The sequence below is a fragment of the Heterocephalus glaber genome, unplaced genomic scaffold (assembly GCF_053883595.1).
Source record: "Heterocephalus glaber isolate CG9 unplaced genomic scaffold, H.glaber_assembly_v1.0 deba00001608, whole genome shotgun sequence".
Classification (NCBI taxonomy): domain Eukaryota; kingdom Metazoa; phylum Chordata; class Mammalia; order Rodentia; family Bathyergidae; genus Heterocephalus; species Heterocephalus glaber.
This window is the reverse complement of record NW_028258379.1, coordinates 30333674-30359442: the sequence shown is the minus strand read 5'-3', so window position 1 is coordinate 30359442 and position 25769 is coordinate 30333674. Positions and strand designations below refer to the sequence as shown.

General features: G+C 43.4%; 2 protein-coding genes across 4 annotated transcripts in view; both read left to right on the top strand.

Moving 5' to 3' along the window:
- The window catches only part of Ppp4r3a (protein phosphatase 4 regulatory subunit 3A), a 36924-nt gene extending 30800 nt beyond the window's left edge, over nt 1–6124 (top strand). For both annotated transcript variants that reach the window (XM_004837062.4, XM_004837061.4), the window contains exons 11-15: nt 924–1093; nt 1931–2073; nt 2881–3071; nt 3481–3707; nt 4886–6124. In XM_004837062.4, coding sequence (XP_004837119.1) covers nt 924–1093; nt 1931–2073; nt 2881–3071; nt 3481–3707; nt 4886–4996 — 842 coding nt within the window. In that variant the 3' untranslated portion in view covers nt 4997–6124. The remainder of the gene's footprint in view (nt 1–923; nt 1094–1930; nt 2074–2880; nt 3072–3480; nt 3708–4885) is intronic.
- A 17982-nt stretch (nt 6125–24106) lies between these two features.
- The window catches only part of Ccdc88c (coiled-coil and HOOK domain protein 88C), a 121200-nt gene continuing 119537 nt past the window's right edge, over nt 24107–25769 (top strand). Inside the window, exons 1-2 of one of the 2 annotated variants that reach the window (XM_004837063.3) lie at nt 24107–24336; nt 25000–25100. In XM_004837063.3, the coding sequence (XP_004837120.1) occupies nt 24277–24336; nt 25000–25100 (161 nt within the window). In that variant the 5' untranslated portion in view covers nt 24107–24276. The remainder of the gene's footprint in view (nt 24337–24999; nt 25101–25769) is intronic. The other variant, XM_013066828.3, reaches the window with a different exon arrangement.

Below are 25769 nucleotides of genomic sequence, written 5' to 3'. Positions count from 1 at the left end.
TCCATGATCTCCAAAGAAACCATAATACAAACACAATATTTAATCTTGCCAACCGAAGACGATGTGACTGCATGAAGTGAGTATGCTTTTTTGAACTGTTTACAATAACTGGGGCATTAACTTACTGATAATTCTACGTAGGTAAATAGGGCTTTGTTAAAATCTAGTTGTGTGAGTATATTTGGATCTTGACGAATGGTGACCTAAGGAACTCCCCATACCTCAAGATGCAAATATTACCATTTAATCCGTAAGTTAAAGCCTAATTATAAAAAGGAAAATTAGAAAAAAATTAAAAAGCATACTCGCTGCAATAAGCATAGAGGACTATATTTTACACCACATCCTCTAAATTTATTTCTAAAATACAGGAAGGCAAATTTTGGGTAATGCAGATTTCGGTGGGTTTAAAGCCTTTCTATAACCACATCCATAAATAAGCCAAATGTAAGTCCATCAAGTATGATCCAAAACAACAAAAGAGCGTCCAGAATTACTGAAGGTTATTATACAGTGGATTGCCCTAATAAACACACTGGTTTTTCTGTTGTTTGAAAAATGTGTATGACAGGATAGTTTCAGAATTTTGCATCTTAAGTAGCTTGAGGATAATAGGTTAATTCATTTGTCTTCACTCTAATTTGAGATATAAATTAACTTCTTGGATATTAGTAAGTGGTTTATTTCCAGAATTGTTCTGGCTTTCTAAGACTTGTGTTCTATGATGACATACACTACTTTCAGAATACGTTTTGTGGTAACACTTTTAGAATCCTTATCTTTAGGTTTACATTTCTGGAAGTCCTAACATCACTGTATATGAAGAATTACTGATATTTGTTAACCAAGTGTTGTTGTTTTGGTGAGTCTAAAATAAGGAAGTGTGGTATATGCTTTCAAACAACAATGCCTCTGTGTTTCAGGTGCCCTTCGTTTTAAGAGAAAGATTATTGGATTAAAAGATGAGTTTTATAACCGCTACATAATGAAAAGTTTTTTGTTTGAACCTGTAGTCAAAGCGTTTCTCAACAATGGATCCCGCTACAATCTGATGAACTCTGCCATAATAGAAATGTTTGAATTTATTAGAGTGGTAGGTTCTGTATTTTTAAATTATAATTTTGGTCTTAATTGAGAAAATTGAATATGCATTACTAGTTTGAGATTATTGTATTTGAAGAGAATATTTTAAAAGAAAACCAGTGTTACCAAAAGTTTGTGAGAGATTACCTGTTAGCAGTCTTTGTAATATAGTCTGAAAGCTGACTTAACACTGCCGCCGTAATAATTTTAAGAAAATAAAATTGCACTTGACAGATAAACATTTCAGCATTTTTCTTGTCTTTCACATTTCTAAAGAACAATTTCATAATAAACTTTGACTCTTTAATATACTGAATTGGGGATGCTTAATGGGCAAAATTATCTCTGCCAATGACCCTTTTTTGAATTGTGGTAAAACATACATAACAAAATTTGCCATTTTGAACTTTCTAAAATGTATAATCCAGTGACATTAAACACCTTCATGTTGTTGTGCAGCCATCACCACTACCTATCTGAAGACTTTTCTTTGGCATATTTTTAAAATATACATGCCCTGGTCTGGGGTGTAGCTCAGTGGTAGAGCACTTGCTTAGCATGTGACAGGTCCTGGGGCTGACCCTCAGCACCAGATAGTAATAATACCAACAACAGCAACAACACATGCCCAGATTTAGGGAATCAGAATCACCTAAGATAAGACATAGGCATTTACTTTGGAAAGACCAATGGGAAGCTCTAAGGTCTACCAAAAATAAGAGATTGCTGAAGTAACCACTGTATGTTAAACTATTTTTAGTGATGAATTTTTATGAATTTACTAAAGTCTTAATCTTGCTAAAATGATATTTTCATATCTCATTTCATTGACAATTCTTTTCTGTAGGAAGATATTAAATCATTAACTGCTCACGTAATTGAAAACTATTGGAAAGCACTGGAAGATGTAGATTATGTACAGACATTTAAGGGATTAAAACTGAGATTCGAACAACAAAGAGAAAGGCAAGATAACCCCAAACTTGACAGGTAAATTGCCGTATACATGAACTTGTCCTTCATTTCCCAGCACATTGTATGGTAGTGGCTCTTTGTTTATTTGGTCTTTGACTTGGCGAGGAGAAGGAAAATAGGCAGATAGTGGGCAGAAGCTGTAGTTTTTTCCTGAAGGTAAAGATGGATGCTAGCATGTTCTGCAGCCACCAGTGCACACTTAGGTGGCAGTGAGGCTCTGGGTGTTCAGGATTAAGTCATACTATAGTACTTGCTTTGAATTACAGCTTGGTCTTTAAAAATCTCATACATTTTTCTAAATGCTCAAGTTCATATTTATAGTATATTTTTAAATCTGTAAACTATTACTTGTTAATTCCCTTTTTTTGTTTCCCAGTACTAGGGATTGAACTTGGGGCCTTTGCATTGAACTACATCCCTAGCCCTCTTTATTTTTTTATTTTTATTTTGAGACAGAGTCTTACTAAGTTGACCATTCTGGGCTCAAACTTGGGATCCTCCTTCCTCAACCTCGAGCCCTGGGATTACAGGCATCCACCATCACCCCTGGTTTACTAATTCCTAGCGTTAAACAAGTTTAGTGAGTGATTTGTAACAGTGCAATTATGATATGAAGCTTAGTTCTACTAGTGAATACTAGATATGGTGGGTGTGTTTTTTCAATTACAGGTTTGGAAAGGCTGTTTTTCCATCAGCTTCTATATGTTGTATACACACACATGTGTTTATACACATTAACCTAGTAAGATTGTATCTACTCTTAGAGGTCAACTTGAAGACTATCTTTACAAAAATGAGTATATTTACTTTCTTTTTCCACAGCATGCGTTCCATTTTGAGGAATCATAGATATCGACGAGATGCCAGAACACTAGAAGATGAAGAAGAGATGTGGTTTAACACAGATGAGGATGACATGGAAGATGGGGAACCTGTAGTATCTCCATCTGACAAAACTAAAAATGATGATGATATTATGGATCCAATAAGCAAATTCATGGAAAGGAAGAAATGTAGGTTGAGAAAATGAATTTTTCTCGCCATTAGGTTTCTTCTTTATCTTTTGACGAAATGATGAGTGTCTACTTGGTGTGCTAAAGGCTGTTGCACTTTAGGGCATGGCTGAATTCCTCACTGTGCTGTGAAGGTGTAAACTAAGCTTTCTTGAGTTGGGTGAATAAAGAGAATGTATGTCAGGGAGGTTAGGGTTCTGAGCATGATGCTGAAGGTTTTTTTCCTTCTCCTTTGTAAAATTCAGTGGATAATGGCATCTAGTGCTTTCTTAGACTTTGTAAATAAATTGAACTAAACATTCCTCAGCAGAGGACTAACCTGGTTAATTATGTTTTCATGTCGCCTCATTTAGGAGATTTTTAAAAAATGAGTATGAGTGACAACTATTGACCATATTCTCATTTTTAGTGAAAGAAAGTGAGGAAAAGGAGGTGCTTTTGAAAACAAATCTTTCTGGACGGCAGAGTCCAAGTTTCAAGCTTTCCTTGTCCAGTGGAACAAAGACTAACCTCACCAGCCAGTCACCTACAGCAAACCTGCCTGGTTCTCCGGGATCCCCCGGATCCCCCGGGTCTCCAGGCTCTCCTGGATCTGTCCCTAAGAGCACATCTCAGACGGCAGCTATTACTACAAAGGTACATTCTGACTCAGGGACTCCTTATATGCCCTTTCCTGCCTAGACCTAAGCTTCCTCAACAATAACTATTATAACTGAGACTGCTTTGGTTACCTCTTCTGAAACCAATTGAACATTCATGAATTAAAAGATAAAACCCAAATTTACCAGTGAAAGTTCCTTAGGACCAATGGCAAAATCTAAATGAATAAATTTTTTTTTTTTTTTTTTTTTTTTTTTGAGACAGGGTCTTGCTGTGTAGTTCGAGCTGGCCTTGAACTCACTATGTAGTCCAGGCTGACAACTATCTATTATGACTAACATTTTCTATAAGAAAGGAACAAAATTTGTGTACTAAAAAGTTAGAAAAGAGGCCAGGGATTTAGCTCAGTGGTTCCGCCACCTGCCTTGCAAGCACAAGGACCCGAGTTCAATCCCTGGTACCAAAAGAAAAAAAGTTAGAAAAGACATCTGCTTATTAGGCTAGCAGTTGTCAGACTGGCATTTGGGAATCTTTGATCTAAATCAAAAATAGAATGCCCATCCCGGACTCTTCTCCTGAGTGAGCTGGAGACTCCTGAGGGCCAGGAAGTGAGTCTGAGGCTGGCTGAAGTGAAGGGCAGGCTGAGCAAGTGCTGAGCAGGGAGCAGTCTCCACACCATCCAGATAACAGGCTTGGTAGGTTCTGGAAAAGGAGCAGGGCCGAAAAGCCTGGATGAAATAGTGAGGAAGAAAAGGGGCAGATGACTTTCCAAAGCCACCTGTCTTCATTCGGGGTAGCATCTTCGGTAGTTTGTATTCTGATAGCATTTTAGACTTTACATTTTAAAATAAGTTATACTTTTAGGTCTTACAACATTTTTAATCCAGTAACATGTCTATCGCTTGGGTGATTTGCTAGTAAACTATATTTTTTATTTTAACTTTAGGTAATTAAAAGATTTCCCTTACTATTAAAAAGTTTATTATTGGCCGGGGATTTAGCTCAGTGCTTTCGCCGCCTGCTGTGCAAGCGCAAGGACCCGAGTTCAATCCCAGGTACCAAAAAATAAAACAAAACAAAAAGCTTATTATGAAAAATCTAGGAAATACATAAATATGAGGTTCAGGTGGAAGATGTTCTCCAGCCTTAAAACAGGTATTTTAAAATGTAGTGTTTTGTTCTCTGTTCTTTAAATAATTCTCCTTTCTGAACAGGGAGGTCTCGTGGGTCTGGTAGATTATCCTGATGATGATGAAGATGATGATGAAGATGAAGACAAAGAAGAGACGCCACCATTGTCAAAGAAAGCAAAATTTGAGTCATAATAATGGCAACTGCCTATGATCAGTACCTGTTGACAAAACTGGTTCTCCACCCCTCCCCCCTACAAAATCCACAACAGCGCAGTGGTCTCGCGAAGGACTGACACACTCAGCCTCGCATACTTGGCTTCTGCTCATCAAGTGCCAATTCAGCGGAGCAGGAGGAGGGGACACCATGCGTTTAGGGGAAGGACTTAAGCCTTTGAGCTCTCCAGGCTGGACCACACATTGCCCTTTTCTCAGGGAAGGAAATGGAAACAAAAAGCCAACAGGGCAGGGATTTTGTAAGTGGAACTCTGGATTGACTGGTCAGTTGCTGCAATCAGAACATGCTTTCTTGAACCATGTTTGAGACTCAGAAGAATGGGCCTCTCTGCCCCAGTTCTTCACTAGTTAAGAATGCCAGCAGTTTCTTTGTATAAAGAGACCTGCCTTTAAAATCGTACATTCTGAACATTTCAGTCAAGGACAGCAGATTTGGAAAACCTCTGTGGGGGAGGGGCAAATATAAAGTTTCCTCTTTTTTATCTGTTCCCTTTGCCCTTCAAACTGCAGATTTTTTTTTTTTAAGTGGGGATTTGTCCCTACTTGATTAAAGATTGAGTGGAATTCTAGATGTGGTCATTTGTGTCATAATTTTTTTGTTTTTGATTTTTTTTCCTCCCCCGAGTGTATGCTTAGTTGTTAAATATATATATTTGGGACCATTAAAACATTTTTTGATGTAATATAACCTAACGTTGTGCTGGTACCTGTTTTACCATGTGTAATTTTTGTTCTACATCACAGTTCTTAATTTGTTTAGAGTTTTATGAAAGATGGTATAGTTTTTATTGACAAGAGCAAAGTAATCTTACAACTATGTGCATACAAAAGCAATACTATTTTGTGACTAAATATTTTATATTAAAATTTACATCAGCAACTGTCTTGAGATTTCAGGGAAATAGAGTGGAATTTAAAACTTCAACAGTTTTGTTAAACCTAGAAACATGAAATTAGTATTCCAAAGAGATTCTGAAATTTCATATCTTGGGGAAATGACGGTACATGAAATCAAAATTGAGGATGGATGATTTAAGAATAACATTTGACTTTTGAATAATAAAAGAAAAGAGCAAGAGAAACTGTTTTAGTTGTATATTTCTTTTCTTCTTTTTTTTAACTTCTTCCTTTGGAATACCAGTTTGAGTTGTAAGTGGTGGTTCCTAAATATAAACACCTAAGGACCATCAGATATTAACTTATGAAAACAGTAGTTTGGGGACTGGGATGTAGCTAAGTACCAGAACACTTGGCCAGTATGTACAAGGCCCTGGGCACGATCCCCAGTCCTGCAACAAAACAGTATTTCAGGGGCTAGAGTTGAGCTCAGTGGTAGAGCACTTCCCACTTGCCTAACATGTATGAAGCCCTGGTTCCATCCCAACATTGCAAAGAGAAGCCCAAAACCAAAAGTATTTTTAAATGGGTTCTTTTTGTTATGTTTGATGTGATAAAATTTTTTTCAAGGAAATGGAAATAAATATGTCAGTTCACATACCCTATTTTGAAATGAATTTAGAAGTTACTGGAGAATATATTTGCAAACATGAATAGAACAGCCAGGGATTTAGCTCAGTGGTTCTGGCGCCTGCCTCACAAGCACAAGGACCTGAGTTCAATCCCCGGTACCAAAAAAATGAATAGAACATAACTTGGGAAAGGATACTGTTTTAAGAATATACTCGAGTATCTTAGAAAATTCCTGTGTGCTTCTAAGCTTCTCTGCTTATTCCTCGGTATATAACAAACTTGGAAAGCACAATTAACTATGAGATTACATAAATTTCGCTAGAATATACAGCTGAGTCACAGATTTCCTGGCTGTTAATAATTGATGCTAATGGTATGTGTGGTGGCACTTGTCTGTAGTCCCATCACTCAGGTGGTTGAGGCCGGAGGATCGCTACAAGTTTGAGCCCAGCCTGGACTACATAGTAGTTCAAAGCCAGTCTAAACTACATAGCAAGACCCTGTCTCAAAAAAAAGTCATTGAAGTTAATCAACTTATCTTGCCAATAAGGAAAAAATTAGATCTGAATTGTTACCTAGGAAGTTTCATGTCAAGTAATGATTGTGTCTTAAACATACAATTTTTTTTTTTTTTTGGTGGTACTGGGGATCCAACTTGGTCGGGACTTTGCGCTGGTGAGGCAGGCAGCAGAACCACTGAGCTAAATCCCTGGCCCTTAAACATACAATTTACTTTTTTTTTTTTTGGTACCAGGGATCGAACTCGGGTCCTCGCACTTGCGCAGCAGGCAGCAAAGCCACTGAGCTAAATCCCCGGACCATTAAGCATACAATTTAAAGTGATCTTTCTGACTGAATCTTGAAATACCTGCTTTGGTGTTCGGAGGATTTTGGATGAAGGAAAGACATATCACCCGCCTTCAAAGAAGAGATAATAACTATTGGCCTTTCACAGTTAAGAGAGGACTTTTCATTGAAGGACTCTTGCATTTCCTTAATTACCAGGTTTTTTTATTTTGGGTTTTTTTAAACAAACGACACAGTTGGCATAGTATTACGAGAAATGAGGTCTGAAATAGGTTGTCATCTCATGAAGGAATACTGTTGGCAAGAAATGCAAGCCTTGCATTGACACTTCCATCTGACTCAAAAGTGGTTTTTTTGTTTTTTGTTTTTGTATTTTAAGACAGGGTCTCACTTTGTAGTTCACTAGCCTAAGCTGACCTCGAACTCAGCTGTTCTGCCTCAGCTTCCCAAGTGTTGGGATTTCAGGCATGTGACATCACCCCCAGCTTCACTACTTTTTTGTTGTTGTTGTTACCAGGGATTGAACTCGGGACCTTGTGCCTGTGAGGCAGGCAACAGAACCACTGAGCTAAATCCCCAGCTTCACTCTATTTTTTAATGGTGGGAATTGGACCCTGGACCTTGTGCTGGAAAGCACACACTGTCACTGAGGTCTCCCAGCCCATTCACGCTCTTAGTACTATTTTGTTAACTGATGTAAATATAGTATAAACTTTTCCACTTAATGATACCAATTGGTTCTTTTGCTCATTCCATTTTTGCAGTGTTTAAAATGAAAGATGGGAGAGTGATTGCCTAGCATGTCAGTGCCCTGGATTCAGTCCCCAGCACTGTCAAAAGAAAAAAAAATGTAATAAAATCATTTTTTTTAACGCAATAGTCTCTGAAAAAAAGATCATTACTGCAGGAAATACTTTGACATCCTCTCGTCCAAAAATGCTAGCCTGGCTCTTTTTAATAGAATGATGTCTTAGTTTTTTTCCTGCCAGTTGTACTTAGATCCTGCATGTAATTTTTCCCAGAACTCCAATTTGCAATTCAGCATTAGTGAATTTGGAAATGGAAAGGAGGCATAGAGCAGGGAGAAATGTTTCTTTCTACTATTTTTACCCTATTTAGGCAGTGGTCTTTGTAAGATTTACAAGATTAGAACAGCAACAAATTGGAAGAGTTCTGTGAAAAACAAGGTGGTCTGTAGATTCTAGGATTTACCATGAAAAAAGAACAGTCAAAATCTCTTCAGGTGTGGTGGCACATGCCTGTAATCTCAGCACTCAGAAGCTGAGGGAGGATTACAAATTTGAGCCCAGCCTGGGCAACTTAGTGATTTAGCAAGACCGTGACTCAAAAATTATTTAAAAGCCCCTGTTTTGTAGCTTGGTACCAGGGCCCTGGGTTCAATCCCCAGTACCACAATAAATAAAATCTCTTCAGAGGAGAATTAGCACCTCAGTTTTTTCTGTTGTGTTTTTTGAGACAGGATCTTTGTAGTTCTGGGGTGATCCTGCCTAAGTCTGACTTTCTGTTTTATTGTTTTGGTTTTGGTTTTGGGTTTTTTCTGAGACAGGGTCTTACTATGTAGTCCAGACTGGCCTTGAACTCACCATGTGGCTCAGACTGGCTTCAAACTCACTGCAGTCCTCCTGCCTCAGCCTCCCAAGTGCTGGGATTATAGACATCCACCACCACGCCCTGCTGGCCTTCTGAACTTTTATTTACAGGTTACATTGACTTCTACTGCCATAATAATCTGTTTCAAGCAAGACCATTTTAAAAGTTTTTATTGGATGCTTGGATGGGCTAATCACCCACTGGGCCATGTAGCAAAATGCGGTGGTCCTCAGTAAGTTGTGATTCCCTATGACAAATCCCTTTGATTTTCCTCTGGGTTTAAGCTCTTGTCTTGGCCCTTTAGAGTGGTAGATCTGAAAGAAAATTTAGCCTCTCTTCAGATCACTGGATGTCTTAACTACTGGATCATATGTCTTCTTTCTTAAAATAGCTCTGGTTAGGGGCCAGGGATTTAGCTCAGTGGTTCCAGCACCTGCCTCGAAAGCACAAGGTCCTGAGTTCAATTTCCGGGACCAAAAAAAAAATAGCTCTTTTTGGAGGCAACTTCCCTTGACCTTTTCAGTCTCCCAAATAAATTCTTCCTTGGACTTAGAAGATATAGCATTTACTTCAACATGATGCTGGGTGGGCTTTGGTTTGCTTATTTAGTTTCCTTTATACCCCAGTCCCTACACCACCATTCCAAAGAAACTGCTGTGTTTATAGGTCACATCCAACCTGCAAACTCAGTGGACCTTTGTTCCCTCGTTACATTACTTAACATTTAGGTAGCACTGGTTACCAACCACCCTTTTGATGCCTTTCTCTTGGTTTCTGTAATAACATTATGCTTTACCATGTCTGATCTGTCTTTTGACACCTCTGTACTTTATCCCTAAAATACAAGGTTTCCTTAGGGTTCCATCCTGGGCGCACGTCTTTCCAAGCTCCAGTAGGCCATATTTCCTGCATGTCCCTGACAGTCATGCTTGCTCGAAAGGACTATGCCTTCACCCAGACTCTGCCCCTCTTGAGTGCTCTCCTCACCTTGTCTGCTAGTAAGTTCGTAATCATCTTTGAACAGTCAGAAGGTCGCCCCAGCACCCTACTTCCTGCTGACTGGGTGAGTAAATGTGCACACCGACAGACTAGGAGAGTCTTGCTGATCTATGCGGCCTCATGCTTGTCCGTAACGTTCCCTTCTTTGTGGCTGAATATAAAGGGAGGACTTAGCACCTTTGATCCTCAGGGTAGAGCTACGAACTTAAAACACCCTTTTGTTGGTATTAACGTGAATGACCTCAACAATTCTTAAAATCCCATTTCTTTAAGCTTTCCTGCTTGGTCGATCCCTGACCCTAAACACCTCTACCTCCTTAACTGTCCCAGGCATGAGCTATAGATTTCAGACCACTCACCTATTGGGTAAAGTTTATGAAATCTGACTTAGACATCTTGGTAGACTTAGTAGACTGAGTCCCTAGAAGGCAGGCCTTAGATTCATGTGATTCTCTCTCTACAGCTATTAGTACAACTCAGATAATTAGGCGTAGAGGGAGATAGTAGACGGAGTCCATAGATTTCCTACATAGATCCAATAGACATTTTCCCACAGGAACAATAAAAGGAACGAGTTTTCTTATTTCTGAAAGAACACTCATATTTTTGAGAAAAATAAATGTAATCCCTAGAAAAGTTAATGGCACTTTATTCTAGCGCTAGATACTTTCCTACAGCATTGTGTTTCTGCTTTGTTCTGTTTTGTGCTTGAGATAAGGTCTCACTACCTTTAGCTAAGCTGGCTTCATACTCCTGAGCTCAAGGATCCTCCTGCCTCAGCCTCCTGAGTTGCTGGGACTACAGGTATGCACTGCAGTTGCCCAGCTTCTGCTAATCTTAACACAGAAAAAAGCAGATAAATTTTAACCCCTCCAGGACCTTGCACATGCTAGCAATCTAGCACAAAACTTGTATCCCAGCCCTTTCTTATATTTCATTTTGCAACAGGGTCTCACTGAGTTTCTGAGGCTGGCCTCAAACTAGTAATAGCTGGATTACAGGCTTGTGCAGCCACACCTAACAAGTTTTACTGTAACGCTACTGTAATTCATAAAGAAGTTGCTATTTTAGATTTTCTTACTGCCTCTAAAGCCCTACTTTACAGGAAGGTGAAATAACACTAACCTCCATGATTCTGCCCAGCTCACACTGTGAGGGAGGAATCTCCAAAATGTGGCCTTAGGAAATCTTGGGATGGCTTTCAAAGAGTAGAGAATGAAAAGAATTATTAGGAAACACTTTCACCCAAAGCCCCTATATTTAAGTCTGGCCAGGCCCCACTTTGGAATGGAACCATGGAACATGGCAGCCACAAACACAAGTGTCCCAGTGAGTCCTCAAGAAACAGTCTGAGATCAGTCACTGACAAACTGATTCCTAGAACAAATTTCTTTTCTTCTTTTGGTACCAGGGATCAAACTCAGGACCTTGCGCTTTTGAGGAAGGCAGAGGAACCACTGAGCTAAATCCCCGGCCCTAGAACAAATTTCTAGTAAGACAGTGTTGACAAGTTATGCAGACAGTAAAATCGTGAGAGTAGACAGGCCTGGGTTTGACTTCTTAATCTATTTCTAAGACCTTAGGCAAGTTCCTTGAGCCTTGGTTTCCTCACCCATGAGGGAAACATTACCTGCAAAACCACTGTGAGGGCCATAGAATATGCAAAACAGCTGTCTCAGCAAGGTGCAAGTTCAAGTTCGAGCCCCACCTGGGCAATTTAGCAATTTATGGAGGCCCTGACTCAAAAACGGGGCTGATCAGTGGTTCTGCCACCTGCCTCACAAGCTCAAGGTCCCAAGTTCAATCCCCAGTACAAAAAAAACAGGGTTGAGGCTGTGGGCTCAAATTCCAATACCACAAAACAACAAACATAAACTGCTATCTTAATGGCAGGTACCAAATAGATAATATCTATTTAATATAATAATTAATGACATTTAACTTTTGCAGTGCTGGGAGTTGAATCCAGGGCCTCATGAGTGCTCAGCAAGTGCTCCACCACTGAGCTACACTCCTAGCCCTGAATTAATACATGAATGCAGTCCAAACCTGGAAGGAGGGCTATGGAACTGGCTTTCTCTTCAAAACCTGAAACTATCTGCTCTTGACATTATTTATAGTCTTTGCAGTAGGAGTCAGGATATTTCTTAAAATTATGCATCTAAAAGTGCCAGATGAGGAGCTTGGCAAGTCCACCCCCACAAAGAACAGGGATAAAACCAGGCAGAACTGCCAAAAGCAACCATTTCAGAATTCTCCAAACATCAACCTAAAACTTAACCAACAAAGGAGATCATTAACAAATTGCAAGTAACAAGGGGTAGGGGTGGGGGCTACCGCTTCTTCCAGCAACCTTCCTCACTGCCTGCTTTCAACTCGCTGAGCTTGGTGGCTCCACCAAGTCCACTTTTGGACTCCACCAAAAGTGTTCTAGACTTAATAACCAAATTCGTAGAGTAGCTGGATACAAGGTCAACACACAAAAATCAATAGCTTTCCTCTACACAAACAACAGATTCACTGAGACATAAATAGGGCAAACAATTCCTTTCCCAATAGGATCCAAGAAACTGAAATACCTAGGAACCAACATAACAAAAGAAATCAAAGACCTCTTCTCTGAAAACTGTAGCACTCTGAAAAGAGAGATTGAAGACAGTATCAGAAAATGGAAAGGCATCCCTTGCTCCTGGGTAGGAAGAATCAACATAGTGAAAATGGCCATACATCCAAAACTGTTATATGGATTCAATACAATCCCAATTGAAATTCCAGCAGCATACTTCATGGACCTTGAGAAAACAATCCAAAAATTCATTTGGAACAAGAATAGATCTAGAAGAGCAAAAGCAATTCTAGGCAACAGGGACATGGCAGGGGGTATCACAAGCCCCAACTTGAAACTATACTACAGAGCTACTGTGATAAAAACAGCATGGTACTGGCAAAGAAACAGACCTGAGGACCAGTGGAACAAATTAGAAGATGCAGAGACAACTCCAGACACACTCAGCCACCTCCTCTTCGACAAAGGAGCCAAACACCCTCACTGGAGGAAAGATAGCCTCTTTAATAAATGGTGCTGGAAAAATTGGATTTCAACTTGTCAAAGATTAAAACTAGACCTATATCTCTCATCATGCACTAAACTAAAATCAAAATGGATTAAAGATCTAAATATTAAAACAGAAACGCTGAACTGGCTGGAACAGAGGTTAGGTAGAACTCTTGAAGACATTGGTGTAGGAAAAGATTTTATGAACAAAACCTCAGTTGCCCATGAACTAGCACAAACAATCAACAAGTGGGCTGTCTTCTTACTAAAAAGCTTCTGCACAGCAAGAGAAACCACCAACAGTGTGAAGAGACAACCCACAATGTGGGAAAAAATTTTCACCAGCTGTTCCTCAGACAAAGGTCTACTATCTTTTTTTTTTTTTTTTTTTGGTACCAGGGATTGAACTCGGGTCCTTGCACTTTCGAGGCAGGCAGCGGAACTACTGAGCTAAATCCCTGGCCCAAAGGTCTACTATCTTGAATCTATAAAGAACTTTAAAAAATCAGACCTCCCAAATTGAAAGACCCAATCCAAAAATGGGCATCTGAAATGAACAGACATTTCTCAGACAAAGAAGTAGAAATAGCAAATAAACATATGAAAAAATGTTCAATATCACTGGTCATTTGAGAGATGCAAATGAAAACAATGCTGAGATTCCACCTCACCCCAGATAGAATGGCTGCTATCAAGAAATCAACCAATAACATATGCTGGCGGGGCTGTGGGGAAAGAAGAACCCTGCTCCACTGCTGGTGGGAGTGTAGACTGGTGCAACCACTGTGGAAATCAGTATGGAGACACCTCAAAGAACTAGGACTGGAAGTCCCATTTGACCCAGCTATTCCCCTGCTGAGTATCTTCCCCAAAGAATTAAAAGAATCAGGGCTGGGAATTTAGCTCAGTGGTTTTGCTGCCTGCTGCGCAAGTGCAAGGACCCGAGTTCGATCCCTGGTACCAAAAAAAAAAAAAAAAATTAAAAGAATCATACCACAGTGATATATGTGCACCCATGTTCATAGCAGCACAGTTTGTAATAGCTAAAACTTGGAAACAGCCCAAATGCCCATCAACTGGTGACTGGATAAAGAAAATGTGTTTTTTTAATAAGATGGAGAACTACTCAGCCATAAAAATCAAGAAATTAGAGACATTTATTGCTAAATGGATGCACATTGAGGCGATACTCTTAAGTGAAATAAATAGGACACACGTGTAAATACCAAATAGTTTCTCTAGTGTGAGAACCTGAAAGTGTAAATAAGGACTAAAAAGTATAATAAATAATGTGAAATAGGAAGAAAAGGGGCAAAGGGGAAGCGAAAGTTGGAGGGGAAGGGGAAGTTGGAGGGGTAGGGGAAAGGAAAGAAGGGAATGGAATTAATATGAGAAAAGGAAAAAATGGAAACAAAGTCTTTGTAAATAGGGAGGGATGGAGGGGTTGAAGGGAGGGCAGGGGAAGGGGGAAAAATAAGAACCAAGAGAGATTATGTAAAGGTGCAAATTTCCAATGATGAATGTCATTATATTGTATACCTAAAATGTACCAATAAAATAATTAAAAAAAAAAAAAAAAGGGCTGGGCATGTAGTTCAGTGCAAGCCCCCGGGTTCAATCCCAAATACTGCAAAAAAACGAAAACCATCATGACCAAGGGGGATTTATCCTTGTAATGCATGATAGATTTAACATCTGGAAATCAATTAATGTAAGAAACCATATCAAAATAATAAAATACAAAGAGTATATGATCATCTCAATAGATAAAGAGATAACATCTGGCAAAATTCCAACACCCTTTCATGATTTAATAAAAACAAAAACAAACTAAAGAAGAAATTTCTTGGGGCCGGGGATTTAGCTCAATGGTTTCGCCTCCTGCTGCGCAGTCACAAGGACCTGAGTTCGTTCCCCGGTAGCAAAAAAAAAAAGAAGAAATTTCTTTAACCTAATAAAGGCATCTAAGAAATATCTAGCATCATACTGAATGGTGAAAGGGTATGTTTCACCTAATATATAAGCAGTGGCTCTCATCACCTCTATTTAACCTTGTACCTGTGCAGCTGGATCTCCAGCCCTTTTTATTTTGTATTTTGAGACAGGCTTTCACTAAGTCACTAAGTTGCCCAGGCTGGGCTCGAACTTGCTGTCCTCCACCTTGACCTGCTTCAACACTGTAGTAAAGATTCTGGCCAATGGGATTGGGCACCCAGATTAGAAATGAATAAGTAAAACTATTTGTAGATGACATGGTGAGTACACGAAGACTCTTAAGGTATCCATACAAAACTGTTAGAATAAACAGGGCCAGCAAGATCAGTATACAAAACCAATTGGTTTTTTTTTTTCTTTTTTTTTGGTACCGGGGATCCAACTCTGGACCTTGCACTTGTGAGGCAGGCAGTGGCACCACTGAGCTAAATCCCTGACCTCAACTGTTTTTTGTTTGTTTTGTTTTTTGAGACAGGGTCTCACTTTGGAGTTCAGGCTGGCCCTGAACTCACTATGTAGCTCAGGCTGACCTGGAACTTTTGGCAATCCTCCTACCTCTGCCTCCCGAGTGCTAGGATTACAGGCATGAGACCCACGCCCGGCTCAATTGTTATTTCTATACACTTGTAATGAATGATCCAAAAATGAAATGAAGAAAACAATTCCATCTATAATAGCTCGAAGAAGAATAAAATCTAGCACTTAGGAAGCGCTTTCTGCCATCCTGGAGCCTGTGAAAGCCTACTGGCAACAAGATTTCTCAAAGGCTAAGTCTGGAAGGTTGTGTCCTGAGACATTTTTGCTGGCTATATGTGGAGTCTCTGAAGCTCAGAAACTGAAGGTGGTTATGTTCAAGTTAAAACTAAATTCTTTCTGGCCAAGAGATGTACTAGGCTGGGGCTGTACCTCAGTGGTAAAGCACTTGCCTAGCATATGTGATACCCAGGATTCCATTCCCAACACTGCAAAAAAAAAAAAAGTGGGCTGAGGAGAGTAGAAAGCAATAAGCAATAATAATGAAGACAATGTGGTTGGTACTGGTATATAGACAGATCGGCTGATATAGAATAGAGTTGAAGGGCCAGGGATTTAGCTCAGTGGCTCCATGTCTGTCTCGAAAATGCAAGGTCCCAAGTTTGATCCCCAGGGAAGAAGAAGAAAGAAGGAAGAAGGAAGAAGAAGAGGAAGAAGGAAGAAGAGGAAGAAGAGGAAGAAAAAATTGAACCCTAAAGCAAGCAGAAAGAACAAAATAAAAAGCAGAAACCAATGAAGTTAAGAATGGAAAAATAATAGAAATATTTTTCTTGGGAAGAAATTAATAAAGTTGATAAACACCTAGCCAAACTGACCACAGGAAAAAGCAGAGGAAAGAAGTAACAAATAGCAAAAGAGGAAAGGATCATCAATATAGTACTAGAAATGTTAAGGGACTAGTAGGGACAGCTCTAGAACCATACATTTGATAATTTAGATGAAATGGAGAAATTCTTTAAAAGATACAAACTACCAAAGCCTGATCAAGAAGTAAGCTGATTAGTTTTACTTATTGTAGAATTGTAGTTAAAACTTATCCAGAAATGAAAATTGCAGGCCCAAATGTCTTTGCTGGCAAATTCTGGCAAATATTCAAAGGTAAAAAATGCCAATTCTACTAAACTCTTCTAGGATGTAAGGAGGGGATGCACAAGACCTTAGGTTTGATCCTCACCACTAATGGGAGAGAGAGAAAAAAAGAGGGAACATTTCCCAATTTATTTTACGAAGTCAGTATTAATTGATCTCCAAACCAAAGACACTACAGAAAGAAAGACCTATCTGGGCATGGTAGGACATGCCTGAAATCCCAGTATGCTGGGAGGCTGAGGCAGGAAGATGGCTAAGTTTGAGCCCAGCGTGGGCAAACCCAGTCTCAAAATTTAAAAAAAGGACTGGGGATGTAGCTCAGTGTGAAGGTACTGGGTTTAATTCCCAATGGTGGTGGAGGTGGTGGTGGTGGTGGTGAGAATAGACCAATATTCCTCATGAACACAGATGTGAAAATTCTCAGCATATTATAAATCGTCATAGGGTCGGGGATTTAGCTCAGTGGTTTCGACGCCTGCTGCGTAAGCGCAAGGACCCGAGTTCTATCTCTGGTACGAAAAAAAAAAAAAAAATCATCATGGCCAACTAAAGTTGATCCCAGGAATGCAAGGCTGGTTCAGCACTTGAAAATCAAGTAATGTAATCCACTATATGGCTAATTGTGACTTGGAACAATAAATAATTCTTTTCATAACAGAAACACCAAGTACAAAACGAAAAGATAAATGAAGCCAGCGCTCAGGAGGCTGAGGCAAAAGCATGGAGCCCAGCCTGGGTAACTTAGCAAGACCCTGTCTCAAAAAACCCAAACCAAGGGCCGTGATTTAGCTTAGTGGTACCGCTGCCTGCCTCGCAGGTACAAGGTCCTGAGTTCAATCCCAGGTACCAAACAAAACAAAACAAAAACAAAGCAAAGTAACAAACAACCACTCCTCCCAAAAACAGGTGGCCTATAAACATGATATTCAAGTTCATTCATAATTACAGAGAAAAGGAAATTAAAACTGCACACACTGCTAGGAAAACTGGCTATCCACATGCAGAATAGTGAATCTAGACCCATATCTGTCACCATGTATTAAACTAAAATCAAAATGAATCAAAGATCTAAATAGTAAAACAAATATTTAATCTGCTGGAAAGTAAAATAGGTAAAACTCTGGTATAAGCAAGGATTATGATATGTGTGCATATCCATATTTATAGCAGCACAACTACAATAGCTCAGTATTGGAACCAGCCCCTATGTCCATCAACAGATGAATGGATAAATAAAATGTAGTTATACTGTGGAGTACTACTCTGCCATAAAGAAGGATAAACTTGAGTCATGTGGGAAAATGGACACATCTTGAGACCATAATGGTAAGTGAAAGAAATCAGACACACAAGCTTAAATACAACATGGTTTCTTTCATATAAAAAACTCAAATTACAAATAAAGGGGAAGTAAAAGATAAATAATAGGAGGTAGACAAATCTTTCTCAAAGGGAAAGGGGATCAAGACATGGAGGGAGGGAAATGGAAAGAACAGAAAGGGTATAAAAGAAAGGAATTAATATGTGTTGTGCACACGTACCAACTCCACACATGGAATGTAATCATTACTTATCCCAGATGTACTAATAAAAACAAAAAGTTGAAGGGAAAAAACCTTCGTAAGTCTCCGTTTCGCACGGGCCAGATTGCCACGATGCAAAGTCTCAAGGTGCCTTGTGTGGTGATGCGGCGCAGCCCTGCGGCTGGTGACTTAGGTGTTTGCAGTCCCAGAGTCAGCCCCGGTGAGCCGGGCCGCCGGGATTCCCAGGGAACTGCTAAACTGCTCTGGGAGGTCTCGAAGTCAGTTCCCTGCTTAGTTTTGCGGATTCCCTTAAATATGCGCCTAAGGGGTGGGAAGCAAGGAATCACCCCATTTGCCCCTTGCCGCTGCTGCACGGCTCAGCGTTCATTCGAGCCTCGCCCCTGTGGTGACTGCACCTCCACAGCAAAGCCTGAAGACTGAAGCTCGGTGGGAAGCAGCTGGCAAGAAAGGGCGGAGGGAGCAGGCACGGGGTGCAGGGCTGTGATCCCAGTTACTTGGGGGCCAAAGAATTCGAGGCAGCCCCTTGTCTCACGTGTTAGGTACAAGGTCCCAGCTCCCTCTCCGTGGCGGTGTCCATTAGCCCAACGTGTACTAATAAAAAGAAAAACTTTAAAGAAGATGCTGTCTCACAGAAAATAAAGAAGCAAGGAAAAGAGAAAGGGTGAATGCTCTTATAGCCTTTTGTTGTTGTTGTTGTTACCGGGGATTGAACTCGGGTCCTTGCGCTTGCGCAGCAGGCAAGGAAACCACTGAGCTCAATCCCCGGGCCACTTACAGCCCCTTTAAAAATGCCAGCAGCGGCCGAGAGTTCTTGTTAGAAATGCAGGCTGTGATTGCAGTGGGTCTTGGAGGCTCGGAGGCTCTGAGACTCTGCGTGTCCCATCTCGTGTCCCATCTGGGCACAGGCACAGTCTTCCTCCCCCACCTGCCCCGCATCCCACCGTCCCCAGCTCTCCTGTGCCCCGCCCTCTCCAGTCTGGGGCCTAGTCACCCCTCAAGGAGATTACAGTAAGCATGGCCTGGTTTATCCCGGCCTTTCCCTGTAATCCACTCCTCAGGTCGCAGATAGGATTTTCTGAAATGCAAAAACAATGAACCCCCCCCCAGCCCCCCCGCCTTTCTCTTTAGAGTAAACCCAGATCCTTGCTGAACCTAGCAGGCCCCTGGCAAACGCCCTCCACCCCATCCTCAACAAACTCTCTCAGGGTCCCCCAAAGAAGCCCGAGCCAAGCACACACTCCTTTGTATTCTGTCTGGTCTCAAGACAACTGTGTGCACGTGTAGTTCCAGGTATCTGGGAGGCTGAGGCAGGAGGGTCGCTCGAGTTCTGCAGTTAGAGGCTAATGTGAACAGGGTAGCAAGAGCCTGTCTTAAAAAAAAATCGTAATTTGTTTTCATGCCGCCCACGCAATGCACCATAAGGCTCTCAGATCAAGGACTGCACTGAGTCTTCATTGTGCTCTCCTCGAACACTGTTCTGAGGGGACACCTAGCTCTCTAATGCAGTTGTGTCTCAGGACACAGTCAGCGAGAGAGAGAGCAGGGCTCGTTCCAGATGCCTGATGGAGAGAAGATGTGCATGCTATGTTCACCCACCAATCCCCTCCACTGAAATGAGAATGCTCTGAAAAATACAACTGCTATATTAATTTTAACAGTCAGGGCTGGGGATTAGCTCAGTGGAACTGCACCTGACTCACAAGCACAAAGTCCTGAGTTTGATCCTCAGTACCAAAAAAATAAATAAAATAAAACTTTAACAATCAAAACACTCACGTACGTGTGTGTGTGTGGGGGGGGTACTGAGGTCGGAACCCAGGGGCTTTACCACTGAGCTACATCCTCAGCCCTCTGTATTTTTTGTTTTGAGACAGGGTCTAAGTTGCCCAGGGTGGACTCAAACTTGTGATCTTCCTGTCTCAGCCTACAGGGTAGCTGAGATTACAGGTGTCCACCACTGAGCCCTCTTTTTTTTTTTTTTTGAGAGCAGGTTTGTGATTTGTCCAGTGCTCATGTTACACCCTTAATGGATGCTCAATGATGTTTATGAAAGCACCCATTAGTAGCACAGTCTCCTAATTCTAAAACAGGACTGATAGTACCATCTCATAAGGTTGTAAGTTTTTGTTTCTTTGTTTTGTTTTGATTCCCCCTCCCCTTTTGCTAAGACAGGGTCTCACTATGTCGTTCAGGCTGGCCTTGAATTCACCTATGTGGCTCAGGTTGGCAAACTCTTGGCAATCCTCCTGCCTCAGCCTCTCCAGTGTTGTGATTACAGGCAGGGGATGCCATGCCCGGATGTTGAAATATTAAATGAGTAATGTCAAGTGCTTAGAAAACTAACTATAAAAGTACTCAGTAAGTATCTACTCTTGTTGTTAATCTTTAAATCGAACCATTTGAGCGCCAGGGATTTAGCTCAGTGGCACTGTGCCTGCCTCGAAATCACAAGGTCCTGAGTTTGATCCCCGGTACCAAAAAAAAAAAGAGAAAAAAATAGTAAATCGAACCATTTTAAACTGTCACTTTTACAGCCCATAGTTTGACAGACATCAGCAGTTTCATGACAGCTCAGTTCATGCCTTTCAGAGAAGCAACAGGAAAAAGAAAACTATTGGAAATACATTTACTTGAGCTCCCTGTATTGCGCTCATTCTTCTGCCTTTCCATGGTTTAGTGCATTATTTCCTATTCTCAAGAAAAAAAACCTCTTGAAGTAGTTTGCTGAAATTTGCCCCAAAGTGGCAGTCTTACATCAACAAGGGCCTGGAGGAAACAGATATTTTATCCCAAAGGACACCAGATCCTTTATTCTCTTCCTGAATGTCACAAAATTTTCTTGTTGTTTTAAAAATGTTCTGGGGCCAAGGATGTAGCTCAGCAGTACAGCACCTGCCAGCCAAGTGCAAGGTCCTGAGCTTGATTCCCGATACCAAAACAAACAAACAAACCTAAAATTGAAATGTCAGACATGTGGCAGAATATAATTGTCACTGAATATAATCTTGTTACACAGGTTTGTTCCATTATTTGTTTTACACCGATTTAAGCAAGAATGTATTAAAGGGAACTGGGGATTTAGCTCAGTGGTTTCATCGCCTGCTGTGCAAGCACAAGGACCTGAGTTCGATCCCTGGTACCCTGCCCCCTAAAAGAATGTATTAAGGTAAAGTTGTATTGACAGCAATCCTTTATGTCAAGTGAAGTGACAGCTAACTGGATTCAACTATAACTCACCATTAAAGGACAAAAACATTTGTGACAAACCCTCTAGACATTGATACCCATTCAAGCTTCTAAGTTTCCTTTTGTAGGTCTGGTTCTTTATTTATTTGTTTATTGTGGTATCCAGGGCCTTTGCACTGAACTGCACTCCCAGCCTTTTTAAACAATATCTATTTTTTAAATTATTCAGCTCAGGGACAGGGATTTAGCTCAGTGGTCCTGCTGCCTGCCTCGAAAGCACAAGGTTCTGAGTTCAATCCCCGGTACCAAAAAATAAATAAATAAAATTTAAAAATAAATAAATTATTCAGCTCATTTCAACAAAAAAATACAGAGACACAGTAAAAAGCAGCCACTCCCTGAGTTTGGCCCCCAGTACCACACACACACAAAAAAAAGAATACAGGCTCAGACAGATGGAGTGAAAGCCACAGTGCTCTGGAGGATGGACAGAGATTGAGGTTAGGGTTCATGGATGCTCCCTGAATCTCAGGCTCCAGCTGCATGGAGGCTTAGGGGAAACACGTTTTTGTTTTTGTTTTTTTGCAGTGCTAGGAATTGAACCCAGGTTGTTTGCATTGAGCTATATCCCCAGCCCTTTTTCCCCGTTTTTTGGCACCAGAGATCGAACTTGGGACCTTGCACTTGCGAGGTAAGCAGCGGAACCACTGAGCTAAATCCTGAGCACCCTCAGCCCTTTTATTTATTTTTCAGGGTTTTTTATTTTTTATTTTTTGGATAGGGTCTTGCTATGTAGTTCAGGCTGACCTTCACCCACCTATGTAGCACAGGCTGGCTTTGAACTCACAGCGATCCTCCTGCCTCAGCCTCCAGAGTGCTGGGATTACAGGTGTGAGCCATCCATCACACCCGGCTGAAACAATTCTTATTAAAGTAGTGGTAGTAGAGGGCTGGGGATTTAGCTCAGTGGTTCCGCCACCTGCCTCGAAAACGCAAGGTCCCGAGTTCCATCCCCGGTACCAAAAAAAAAGAGAAGAAAACAAACAAAAAAAATCAGGCAGGTTTTTGAAACATTCCTCCCCCCACGTAACCTGGACACCATCCTGGCTGCCTCAGCAAACAAGGCAGCTGAGTTAAATCCTTTTGATCGGGGTGTGGTGGTCCAGCTGAGGAACGCTGGTAGGTGACCCCCAAACAGAAACTCCCGAGGTGGCTGTGGCCTGGGATCCGTCAAGATCCCCAGGAAAATCCCCACACCTCGAAGAGAAACGCCTCGAACTGTCACAGAGCATTCGTCCGTGCGTTTCTTAGTAGGAGAATACGCTCATCAAACACCTAACGGTAAACCCCTCTCCTGTCTTTCCACAGAGATCGAGGTCGGTGTGGAAACATCCCTGGCCACACCTGCACCCCTTACTTCAGAACGGGGGCTTCCTGAGAGCGGATGGAGGAAGCTGCACCTCATACCTACTTTCCAAGTGACCCACTTATCGGGCAACTAAAGACCTCTTCGAATGAATTTCTGATGCACAAGAAAAAGAAGAAATCTCCAAATTTAAGTTCTTCTGCAGTCTCCCACTGTCTTTTTTCTTTTTTTTTTTTTCTTTTTTTTCAGACACGGTCAATGTAGCTCAAACTGGCCTTGAAGTCAGCGCGATCCTCTGGTCGCTGCCTCCCGAGTGCTAGGATTAGAGGTTTGCAGCACCGAACCCAGCTTTTCCATTGTCTTTTAGGATCCCCTAACTGTCCACTAGGGCTCTGGGGCCGCAGTCTCACACCCTCACCAGCCAGAACTGTGCTGTGGTACCACACATCACCAGCAGATGTCGCAGCCCCAACACCTGACAGAGCCACTTTCAAAATCACTAAGGCGCCAACCGCAGCCATTGAGCGCCTGCTGCATACTTGCTGGGCACTAGGCTGGGCGTTGCAGGTCAACCCCACATTTGTAGGTTCATCAGGGAAACGCGTTAGCGCGGGGATTAAATTCGAGTGTTTGAAAGCGGACAGGATTGTGGTGTGACGGTATTAACAGGCAGGGGATGGTGGCAGAGCCTGGTGTGAGCTGGGACTCTCTGCAGCCTTTCCGCTCCCGCATGGTCCCACCCCGCAAGAGTCAGCTTGTCCGCCTGTCCCCTGCCACTTAGCTACTACTGTCACCTGGGGCTGGCATCTGGCTCCCCTGCACTGGGCAACGTGGTGGTGGTCGGGGTGGGCAGAGTCACAGCTGGGGAGCGCCCAGGTCGGGGCAGCTCTGTCACCGGCTTCCGGCTGCAACTTCTAGAAGACCAGTCGCCCGGGAGGTGGCCCGCTCCTAGGGCCGAAAGTCAGTCTGAAGTTCCCTCCAGGCTTCTGGACCTGCGCATTAGCCTCCCACCCACCTGCCCCAGAGCCTACCCTGCCACCCCCACCCCCCGGCCCCCAGGTTTCCCGCGCCCGACACAGCGGCGGCCGCGCGGTCTCGACTCTCGGGGCACGAGCCGGGGCGGGGCGCTCGGCGGAACCCCGGGCTGCGTCCCCTCGCGGCCGGCACCTGCTCGCGGGCCTGCGTCCCGAGCGCGCGGCGGCCCCGGGGTCTGCGCCCTGCTGCACGTGGCGCCCGAGCTCCTCGGGCCCCACGCGCGGGGAGCCGGACCGCGGGTGGGCGCTCCCCGGGCCGCACGCGGGGATCCGGCTCGGGACTGGACCGCGAGGCGCCGCGCCGGTCGGGCCGGGCCGCGGGGGGCGGGGCCCCGCATTGTTCCTCCCCGAGCGCCAGGCCCTCCCCTTCCCAGCCCGGGCGCGGCGCGGGGCTGCCGGAGCCGCGGAACGTGGGCCCGCGACCCGCCTTTGTCTCCCGGGCGCGAGCTGCCGCAGCCCCGCGCCCACCGCTCACTGCCGGAGCCGCTTTGTGCCGCGGCGCGGGGTACCCGGACGCGGGGCGCGGAGCCGCCGGGCACAGCCTCGGCATGGACGTGACGGTCTCGGAGCTCATGGAGCTCTTTCTGCAGAGCCCGCTGGTGACCTGGGTGAGTGCGCCCAGCTCCCCGCCCCTTTGTTGGTGCCCCGGGCTGGGGGCGCGCGAGAGGCAGCAAGTGGCTCCCGGCGCAGGTCGGGGTCCGGGTCCTGCGGTCCCCAGGCTTTCCGACCCCGGAGCCTTCGCCTCCGCGGTGCGCCCGCCGCGCTCACCCCGGCCCGGAGCGGAGCGCAGCGGGGACACCTGCTCCCGCCTGGCGCTGGGCTGGCGGCCCGGCCCCGGGTCTGAGCCGTCCCCGCCGTTCTCAGGGCTGGAACCACTCCCCAGGGGCTGTACTCCCCCACATCCCCTCGTGGAGTTGCTGAACCCCGGAGATCAACCGGGGGATGGCGGTGACGGGCGGGCAGTAAGGGGCCAAGTGGGAACAGGAGCAAGCTGGGTGGGCTCCCTGCTTTCAGTGGATCTAGACGTGAGAAATTTATTGAAAAGTCTCTTTTATTTATTTCTTTTTCGCTCTGGAAAGCTAGAGAAAAGCGTCCAGGAAGTTTTCCTCCTCCGGCTTGGCGTCTGTTGCTTGGCGCAGGGAGGGGACAGAGGCCCAGGAAGGAGGGTGGGCTTGAAGGGAGCAGCGGGCGCGGTGACCGCTTCCTGCCACACGCGGCCCGAGACCCGCGGGTGACTTCCTCCCCCCCCCCCCCCGCCCATCTCCCTGCAGGTGAAAACTTTTGGCTCCTTCGGAAGCGGCCACCAGGATAACTTGACTATGTACATGGATTTAGTGGATGGCATCTTTTTGAACCAAATTATGCTGCAAATGTAAGTTGCTTGCTTCAGAGGGGAAGGGCAGAATGGTGCTTAGGCGGTTTAAAGTGGAAATGAAAGGGGGCCAGGGCGGAGGGGCCCCTGCAGGTTAGTACAAGAGTGCTTCTGCGACTCTTGGGTGTATAAAGACCTTCAGGACTGCACTCCGGCAGCTTGTTTGATGCAGGAGATTTGGAATTGACTGTCATCCACATGGTTAGACAGTGCAGTTGACTTCACACTCAAGAGCGTAACTGTGGCCTGAGTAATGAAGTGAAAAAGCCCCTTTTCTTTTTGGGGTCACAGAACTATAACGGGAGTGTCTGGTTACAGGAAGTGTCGGGGTGGGCTGAGAGCATCCAAGGGTGACTGTAAAGTTTCCCCCTAGGCTAGGTGCTGGTGCAGGTGCTTCTGAGCGGCCTTATGTTTCCTTTTTCAGTTTCTTCAGAGCCAGTGCAGTTGGCTAAGTGTCCTCTTGTGAATTGGGTTTAAAGTCACTGTATTAGAAGGTGCACAGGGAGTCCGATGCTGGCATAGTTGTAAAAGCGGCTGGCTTCAGCTGGTTGTGGGTGGAAGTTGCACTTGCTAGCATGTACATACATCGGGCCACATCCTTTCCTGTTGCCACCCTGAAAAGCCCTTCACTCTGACTGACAGCCGGCCGTCATGTAGGTGTTGGCTTCT